General features: G+C 40.4%; 1 protein-coding gene across 2 annotated transcripts; it reads left to right on the forward strand.

The window, feature by feature from the left end:
* The first annotated feature begins 1,310 nt into the window (after positions 1–1,310).
* On the forward strand, positions 1,311–9,985 carry LOC119318167 (phosphoinositide phosphatase SAC2-like). 2 transcript variants are annotated; one of them, XM_037592688.1, is made up of 16 exons: positions 1,311–1,704; positions 3,182–3,386; positions 3,468–3,633; positions 4,110–4,332; positions 4,705–4,781; positions 4,869–5,050; positions 5,127–5,224; positions 5,312–5,439; positions 5,522–5,617; positions 5,790–6,168; positions 6,794–6,915; positions 7,007–7,105; positions 7,969–8,175; positions 8,519–8,650; positions 9,141–9,216; positions 9,438–9,985. In XM_037592688.1, the coding sequence occupies exons 1-16, from the start codon at positions 1,636–1,638 to the stop codon at positions 9,522–9,524; spliced, it is 2,346 nt and encodes a 781-aa protein (XP_037448585.1). In that variant the 5' UTR covers positions 1,311–1,635; the 3' UTR covers positions 9,525–9,985. The 2 variants fall into 2 exon arrangements, with proteins under 2 accessions (XP_037448585.1, XP_037448583.1); XM_037592686.1 differs by having other exon boundaries at positions 1,312–1,704; positions 5,522–5,650.
* The last annotated feature ends 325 nt before the right edge of the window (positions 9,986–10,310 follow it).

Genomic DNA, 10,310 nt, shown 5'->3' on the forward strand with positions numbered 1-10,310 from the left:
TGCGGGAAACCACAACCCGAGTTCTGTACTTCGACTTTGTGTACATTGTGAAAGTGAGTTTTTGTCGTATTTTCAAAAGAAGATAACGACAACACTTTCATACATAGTCTAGGGTTTTCCTTTTACGCGGGAAACCACAAGCCGAGTTCCGTACTTCGGCTTTTTCGTAGATTATGAAAGTAAGTTTTTATCGTATTTTCAAAAGAAGACAACTGCAAATTTTTCATACACAGTCTAGGGTTTTCCTTCTACACGGGAAATCACAACCCGAGTTCCGTACTTCGACTTTGTCATACATTATGAAAGTGAGTTTTTGTCGTATTTTTAAAAGAAGACAACGACAACATTTTCAAACATAGTTTAGGTTTTTTTTCTTTTAGGCGGGAAACCACAACCCGAGTCCGTACTTCAACTTTGTTGTTTCCTTTGAATATATCTTATTTTTCCCGAACTGGAGACAACATTAGCCTTCTATTTTCCTTGTGTCTCTTCATTACGCCATCAAATTCCCTAGCTCTTGATTAGACGTAGCATGCTATAAAACTAACGTCGAACATGCTACTTCATAAACCATCTAAGTTGAAAGATTCAACTTCAAATTTTCAGTCTCTCATGTTACGGGACAACTCAAACAAGCAAAACTTATAACGCAAAAATGCATTATTCCTTCCCTCAATAGAGCAGCCAAGTTAATAATGTTGTTAGGTGTCTTGCCCAAATAAAACCTACCCATTTTTCCACTGAGACCCATTTTCTCCCATGTATATAGTTTCATCGGTTTACAAATCATTTATTTGTTTGACATAAAATTCCTTGCCCTTTTAGCATTTTTATTATACCTCTCTATTAAGTTGACATATCCTCTATCTATCGGTTAGACGTGACATGCTATAAAATTGTCATCGAGCACACTACTTTTACAAAACCATCTCACACTTGAAAGTTTCAAATCCAACCCTTCTCTCCCTCTCTAGCTCTCTCTTCCACGATAATAGACGGTTTGAACACGCGCAATGCGCAAAATAGAAAGACATCAGTCCCTTCCTCAGCAATCCCTCCGCGTTAATGCGGGGCCTAGGTGTCACGCGGCGAAATAAAACCTATAAACATTATCAGAAGACGCATTTTGATACACGTATAACCTTTTACTTATTCAGGGCCTGACTAGAATTTTATTATCATCCTTCCAAAATAATAATAACAAGAAAAGGGCATTAGGCTATGTATATCACGAATATTCCATCACGGTAACCCGGTGTTACGTCCCGAACGGGGAAACGGAGAAAACAAATTCCCGTAGCGAGCTGTATTCCGCCACACCATCGCCTCCTCCTCCTCCGCCTCCGCCAACTCACGATTTCATCGCTGCCAGCCAACAATCCCTCCCCCGCCCACCAAATCTCCTCCCCCTGCTCCAGAAGCCTCTCCCGGTCCGCGGCTCCGGCTCCGGGCCCTCGGCCGCGCGGGGAGGGCTGCTGCTCTGATTCGCCGGGCGCGCTCCGGCGGGGAATGCTCTACCTCAAGCTGCCGGCCGGGGATTTAGGGTTCGGCGGGAGCGGGCGCGGCGGCGGCCCCGTTGCGCGCGGAGTCGGGGCCTGAGGCGGCGGCCCAGGCGGTTGATCCGGCCGGGCGCACATGGCGGCCGCGGCGCAGGAGGCCGAGCCGGCCTGCCTGCAGAGCTTCGACCTCTATGAGAGCGCATCGGTATGGCCCCCCCTCCTCCCTCACCCGCCTCGCTTCCTGCTACCAGTGCGCTTGCCCACGCCGTGCTTTGCTGCTGCTGCTGCCGTAGCGTGGTTAGGGAGCGATGCGGTCCTCCAGATCGCTTGGTTTGGGCGAGGCCCGAGATTTCCGCGCTTAGTAGAGGCCCTCAGGTTGTTTGGTCTAGTAATTCTAGCTGCTTGGGTTATGGGGAGATTTCTATCTTCCGAGACCAATTCATGCCGTAGCTTTGATGCCAGACTATGGTGCTTGCATGCCCGCGGCTGCTGCAGTTTAGTTAGATTTCTTCTCCCTCTGCGGAGTAATCCGGCATGCTAGTTCCCTTGTGTGGAAAGGGTCCATAATTCTCGAAATGGTTTTTGCAAGATATTTGCAATGTGTGTGAGAGGGGAGTTGGGAGGTCCCTCTACGTCTAAAGGGATTATGGGTTTCTATTTGTGGTTACTCGGGAGAGGAAAAGCATAGAGCTCTTTGTTTGAGAATTGAGATGGTTTTCTAACTACAGGAATTCACGGGCTTGATGTGTTTGAGATGGTTTCGAGGAAGCATCTTCAAACTTTCCTGCCCCTCTTTACTCTGCTGCCGACGAAGACATCGTCCACGTCCTATACTCCCGCACCTCCTATAGTCATGACCTGTGGGCGTGCCCCCTGTGGTTGTCTCGATGCTTGAAGACGGCTGCAAACCTGCAACTTCTATGCTCAGCAGTTGGGCTGTTTTTCCTACGTCCTTCGAAACACATTCATCCTCCTCTTGCTGCGGGTTACCTGAAAAATAATGGACAGCCTGGTTTTCGGATGTGCGTGCCTCCCCCAGTCCCCAGGGTTATAGGCATGATTCTTGAGCGTGCAGAACTCTGGCTCCGCCTCCTCCTGTGTCGGCTTTATGGCGATCCCGTTCTAGTGCGCTGATTTTGAAAAGCGAGAGATTAAGCTTCTCCCACCCCCCTCCCCCATTGGGTACTCCCCACCCCTCCTTCCACGCCTAGCATGGGGTGGTAAAATCCTGCCACCTGTACGTTGTTTCTTTTTTAGATGAAAGGCAACTTTATAGACCCGCCAACCCCCAGGTTTGAATACGTTGTTGTCTTTAATAAGTAATTCAGGTGGGGCCCTCCCCCACCGTTGTTTGTCTTGTCGATATTGTTTCTTTTTGGAGGCGGGTCTTCTCCATACTGTTATAGTTTGATTGTTAGCAGGTAGCAACTCTGTTAGATTGCCAGCATCCAAAATGGTGACAAGCATTTATGATTCTATTCACACGTAAATAGAACTGTAAGGTCCTGCTGGCCGGTGAAACTTCCTAGTTCAACAATTCATAGGATCAATTTGTTTTTCACTGTATTTGTAGCTCAATGCTTGAATAGTTAAGACGTTTGAGAAGTTGATCAATTTCCTGGTTCACTATTTCATTCTTCCAACCAAAATTGAGCTGAGTATGTTTTTCCTTTGCTTTGCAGAGATTTTATATTTTTGGAACTAATGCTGGCAAAACAGTATGGAGGCTACTCAAAATCGATAGATCGGAAACATCAGAGCTTGACATAGACGAGTGTTCTACTGTATATACACAAGCTGAGTATCTTGAACTGGTGAGTGGTCTTGATGAAGATCACAGGTCAACTGGTGGGGTTAAATTTGTGACAAAGTTTTATGGCATAATTGGTAAGACATTCTCTCGTTGTTTGCAAACCCAGAATAAATTATTTGAATGGATTTTTATTTTACAGTAATCTTTTTCTCCAGGTTTCATTAAGTTCCTTGGGCCATTTTATATGTTAATTATTACCGAACAGAGAAAAATTGGGGAGATATTTGATCATCCAGTGTATCAGGTGACTAAGACTTCAATGATTGAGTTAGCAAATTCTAAATCTCGATCCAGTTTTCTGAATCCCAGGGATGAGAACAGGTTTGTGCATCTCCTTACTACCAGTGCTTGAAAATGTTTTTTTATCACACTGAATTTGTTAGATTGATGGAGCAGAATTATTGTTGATGAAACTATATGAATGAATATTACCAATTTTTTGTCTATTATGAACTTTATTAGTTGATTGTACTCAAACCCCTAAAAAAAGTTGACTGTACTTAACTTTTCATTGAAATATTTTAAGTTTGTATTAGTATTGCACTGTTATTCAAATCTTCATAAGCTTCCACTGTTGTGCGGAGGAATCTTATGCGTCTCAAATGCATCACTATGTAGTGGATCCATGTTACCAACAGTTTCCTTAAATTATCAGGCTCCTTTTGTACTTCCTAGAGACGAACAGCTCACAAAGTACAATATTGATTTTATTTTCAAGAACCGAAACATGAATCCCAATATTCCATTACTAATGTTCATTTCCTAGTAGCAAGCTCACCCTTTCTATAACTCCACAGATACAAGAAGATTTTGAACACACTTGATCTTAGGAAGGACTTCTTTTTCAGTTACTCATACCCTATCATGAGAGGTCTTCAGAAGAATTTAAGTGATCCACAAGAAGGGTGGTCACTATATGAGTCAACATTTGTGTGGAATGAGTTTCTTACTCGACAAATACGCAATTGTCTACAAAGTACTTTGTGGACTGTTGCATTAGTCTATGGTTTTTTTAAGCAGGTATGTGCCAACGAAAGTTGCCTTTAAATTGCTATATAATGCCCACAGATGTGTATAGTTTTCTAAGATAATTTTTCGTTTTTATGAAATGGAGGCATTAGGAATTAGGAGTAACTTTGACTGGATTTAAATTTTTTCAGCTTACTAATATTTGACAGAAATCTGCTATCCAAACCCCCACTTTCTTTCTTCATTTTTCCCCCTGTTTATAACATAATCACATAGTTCTTCATTTTATCTCTATAATACCAATCTTAATCCAGTCTTTTTTCCTCAGTTTCATATATAACTACGTAACACAATTGCGCAGTGCTGGTCTTAGATTAATAAATTTTGCCTCTGAACGTTCAATTTTTTATGCCATGTTATTAGGACAAATTTGCAATATCTGGGAAGGACATTATGTTCACACTCATTGCTAGGCGCTCAAGGCATTATGCTGGCACCAGGTTTGCCCATTTGAGACATTCGTTAAATATTTCTTTGTTAGTTTGGCATGATGTTTGGATTGAAGTGCTTTAATGGATGTTGTATAGATATTTAAAGAGGGGAGTAAATGAGAAGGGAAGAGTAGCGAATGATGTTGAGACTGAGCAAATTGTGTATGAAGCTGTGCCTATGCCTACAGAAGTAAGTTCTGTTGTGCAGAACAGGGGTTCGATCCCACTATTCTGGTCACAGGATACATCAAAATTGAACATAAAACCTGATATCATATGTAAGCTCCTAAACTTCTCTATGGTGTATGTGGGATCATTAAAACATTTAAAAATAAACATTTCTCATTTTGTCAGTGCATGAGAAGGACAAAAATTATGAAGCTACCAAGCTTCATTTCGAAAATCTTAGGGGAAGATATGGCAACCCTATAATTATCTTCAACTTGATTAAGGTGAGTTGTACCATCTTATTCTGGAGTAGCAACATCTTTGGATACGCTGACACATAAGTGCTAATTTACCCTGTTCTATAATGTAAGACGCGTGAAAGACGGGAATCCATGCTTCGTCGAGAATTTGATAAGGCAATACGGATCATAAATAAATTGTTTTCAGAGGAGAACCAGCTGCGGTTCTTACATTGGGATCTGCATAAAAACTCTCAAGGGTATTTGTTGTTATATTTATCATATTTTATTTCAATATGTCAGTAGCCTCTAGCATGCATTAATGAAGTAATTCTGTTTCAGAGAACCTACAAATGTACTTGATGTTCTTCTGAAAGTGGCATTTCGTGCTCTGACGTTGACTGAGTTCTTCTATTGTCAAGTTGCACCACCTACAGGGTCTGAGACTGCTCCTCACTGGCCTGCTCTATTGTGAGTTGGTCTTTATTACTATTTCCCCAATATGGTTTGTCTGATACATAGTTTGATTTCTATTGTGCTCTTCTGTTTCAAGAAGTGCCAGTGCTCTTCATTATGCATCTAATCCCCTAATTTTGTTTGTTCTTTATAGGCACAGTCACGATCCATATTTTTGTGATGAAAACAGCAACAGTGACATATCCCAAGAAGATATCTCGGGCAGTTCTGACTCCTCTGGCAATGGAACCACGGAAGACAAAGCTGAAACCAGTGAACTGCCCCAACTAAAACCACCAATCTTCCAGAAAGGTGTCTTACGGACAAATTGTATAGATTGCTTGGATCGTACAAATGTTGCACAATATGCCTATGGTTTAGCTGCTCTTGGACATCAGCTGCATGCACTTGGTTGTGTAGAATCCCCAGAACTTGGTTTAGGTGCTCCCGTGGCTCATCATTTGATGCACTTTTATGAGAGGATGGGTGACACACTTGCCGTACAGTATAGCGGGTCGGCTGCTCATAATAAGGTATTTGAAAGAAACCCACTATTTGGTGGTATATTCTTTGCTTGTAATGGTAGGGAGGGGGTCAAGTCCTTTTTAGTTTACAGTTTCAGGTACTCTTTCTTTCAATAGCAAGTACCATCTGGGCATATGAAGACAACTTGGCTCTCTCTGCAGTTGTTTGCATCATATAGTGTCTCCCAAGCTGCCAGAGGAATGAGCAGTTCCACATAATAGCAACTTCTGGGAGAACTATAAAGCCAACTATAAAACTGTTATGTATATGAACTGTAACCAAAAGTTGAATGATCATCATATGTTTTTCCCATGGTTTCTAGATGTGTCGCTGGCCTCTGAACTTTAACAATGACTAATTGATCATGGTACTGAACATAACGCTATACGAGAAGTGGAATACCACAAGATACTAAGATTATACCATTCTGTTTATTACTTTATCGAGATGTCCATAATAATAAAAACATGTTATTTATTTAGTATGGATCTTCATTCAGTTTTACTAGCAAATTATCAATTTTCGAGTGGAAAATGTATTTGTTCTGCTTCTTGTCAACTTATTTTGCATTTTGATTTCATGTTTGGTTGTACAACACTGCTCTAATTTTCTTTGATGTGCTATTTCTTGAAGATCTTCTCTGCGAAGAGAGGACACTTGAAGCTTTTTATACGATCACAAGAGTTCTTCAGGACACTACAACGGCACTACAGCAACGCCTGTATAGATGCTAACAAACAGGCAGCTATAAACTTGTACGTTTTACTGAGAATCCATGTTCAGCATGCAGTAACAAGTTGTTTAACTGAAGTGTCGACTCACGTCAAGTCTGTTCCACTTTTATAGATTTTTGGGGTACTTCCAACCAAAGCAGGGAAGTCCTGCACTCTGGGAGCTAGAATCATCTTCTGAGGAACATAACAATGGATCTTTTGGGCATACAAGGTAAACATGAGACACCTATTTACTGCTTATCCACCTTACACTATCATATACTACCTCTGCCCCATAATGTAAGACGTTTTTGTAGTTCAAAGACGGAGGGAGTAATAACTAGACGATACCCCGCACATCGTTGTGGAACTGGATATATACTCCCCCTGTAAACAAATATAAGATGTTTTAGATATTTCAATATGGACTACATAGGGACTGAAATGAGTAAACAAATACACTAAAATGCGTGGGGATCACTCTCTTAGGTATATAGGATAATATGTGCAATGCTTCACATGTATGCAATCCAAAAAATTGTTGTATAAAACTATAAATGTAAATTTTCTGTGTGATGGACAATCCCTACACGAGTCCGCCTTTCACATCTGGAGTAATTTGACATACTCCATCCAATAAGAAAATGTTACAAATTAAGCACAGCCTGGAATTTCTTTTATGGGAAATCATATATTCGAACTAGCGCAAGGCACTCCAGTCTTAAAAAACTAAATACCAGGACTGTATCATATGATACTAAAACACAATTGTGTGTTGTACAATAGCATAACACTGCCAGGAATGCTAGATTTTTAGCCCAGAAAAGGATGCACTTAATATGTAATGCACCATACAGCATCAACAAAATAATGGTGACACTGAATTATGTGCACATTTTCAATTTTTCAATGGTGCAAAGGAACACTAAGATTCTGTTTACACTAATGAGCACCATGAGGATCTTTTAGCCAATTTACTATGGGTAGCTTTCCCAGTTGTTACAATTGAAGATCGTTCAAGTTTTAGTTTGTATGAAACATGTGTTATGTAAATCAGCAAAGACCTTGTCATTGACTATTTGTTTGATGTCACAGTGACAGTATCAAAAGAGTGAATTCAGATGGCAGCATCCTTTCTGTAAGCAACACATCTATATCTGGCTGTAGTGGGTGCCATAATGAATTGTTGACTGCAGCGCAACCTGATGTCAGTACTGAGTTGCAATCTTCAAAAATGGAGTCTGATTTGGTGTATGTAAATGAGATTACATCACCCATTGAAAGTAAAATGTCAAATTCAAGGTCAGTTTGTGTTAATTCAGGCTTTATACATTTGGTTTTATTTTTGGTTGCTTGTACGATAGTTGTCCGTTAAGAGAGACCTGAAGGATTGGAGTATCGACAAAGAGCTAGCTATGGACAGGGGTGCGTGGAAGCTTGCTATCCATGTGCCAGAGCCATGAGTTGGTTGCGAGATCTTATGGGTTTCACCTCTAGCCTACCCCAACTTGTTTGGGACTAAAGGCTTTGTTGTTGTTGTTTGTTGTATGATAGTTCACTAGAAAGTAAAACTGTGTTGTTCCAAATAACTGCAGGTTCATCCTTTATGTTTGACAACTTTATTCGTCTCTAAAACCTACTGCAGATACACCCCCACACTGTCTCATGATCATATACATGATGTCCCAAGCAGTCAACTTGACCCTTGCAATTCGGGCGATTCAAACTTCCTGGATCTTGAATGGCTTTCAAATTCAGGCAATTCAAGTGATGAAAGGTCATATTTTGCGTTGTGTTTATATTTTGTAATTGTCTCTCCCATGTATGCTTAACATCGACCCTTTAACTTGACTAATATCCGAGTAATAACATTAAATTGTGCTCATTTGCTGCATGTACTTTTCTGTTTGTGAACATAAAGGGAACACACAAATGAAATTGAAGGAATCATTGATCCATTGTACTACGATCATTTTCTTCTTGCTCTGGCAATCACATGACCATCATTGCACTATTAGATACAATAGTAACACATCAGTATGAAGTCCTTCTGCTCTGGCAATGACATAACCATCTAGTATTATTGAACAAAATGATCGTGGTACCATTTGGTCAAATCATATCTACAACGAAGCAAATTAGAAATATTTTTGTTAGCTTTTGTTGTTCATCCAATTTCTTCCAGCCCGCTCATTGCTTTACTGCTCTAAAGATACCGACAAGACAATATTCTTCTCACCGTATCCTGTTAAACCGTGCTTGAACAGGTCGCTTGCAGTTAGCACACCGGATGCTCACCTTTCAACCGAGAATGTCATTAGTGACATAATTCCTGAGACTATGGTCAGCATAAATTCCCTCCCTCGGATCTCCACACTCAGATTTGCATTTTGTTCTTGTTTTTAGATTTCCCCGCAAAAAAAAGAAAAAAAAAGAATGTGTTCTAGATTAATTTGGAAAGTACTAGTGTGTTGATTTACAATGCCAGGCTACACAGATATGCGTCATTGACATTGTATTTGTGTCTATGAATAAAACCAATCACCTTATCCAAATCTTTTCAGGAAAACCAAGTCGCGGGGGTCCAGGCTCAGAAGCTACCCGAGCAATTCGTGCAGTGGGTTAACAACGGCAACAGCTTTTGGTTTTGAGACCACTCTGGTGCCGTGCCATGCATGCCTGGTTGCTTGGAAGGCCAAGCATCTCTTTTCCAAACAGTCGCCAGAGCGCTTTGATTTAGCAGATTAGGAGGTGGGAAGTGATGGTGGTTCAGTACTTCAGTCGGTTGCCGTGTCATACCATCCCGGATTTTGCCCATTCCACCTGAAGGGCAATGTGCTTAAAAGTGACAAGTTGTCGCCTATCATCCCCGGACTCCTTTAGTGAAGCATACAGTTCTGTTTATTGTTCTATGTTTGTACTTAGAGCAGAGTAGATAGAGTTTTTTTTTCATTTTGAATAGAAAATAGATATAGGGTATGATAATGTGCTTTTCTTTTAAAACTGTGTATTGTCCATGGGAGTATAAATATTCATGTGTAAATATATAATATGCGAGAAGTGCATGCCTGGTTGAGGTGGATCAGAAAGATCTTTTTTTTTCTTTGGTTGAGATCTTGTCTTGAATGGGATGCAAGGAATGAAGGAATACTCTTTTTTTTTTTGCATCTAGGCCCTGTTTGGTTGCAAACTATTTTTGTAGTACTGTTTGATACCAAAGTTTCTAGAAAAGTTGTACTTATTTTTTCTGCATTGAAAGTCTTGCTCATGTGAACTAAAGAAATACTATAAAAGTGTAACGTACTCCCTCCGCAAAGAAATATAAGAGCATTTATATCACTAAAGTAATGATCTAAATGTCTTATATTTATATCACTAAAATAGTGATCTAAATGTCTTATATTTCTTTACAAAGGAAGTACTCCGTGACTCGCAAT

Source organism: Triticum dicoccoides, chromosome 6A (genome assembly GCF_002162155.2).
Source record: "Triticum dicoccoides isolate Atlit2015 ecotype Zavitan chromosome 6A, WEW_v2.0, whole genome shotgun sequence".
NCBI lineage: Eukaryota > Viridiplantae > Streptophyta > Magnoliopsida > Poales > Poaceae > Triticum > Triticum dicoccoides.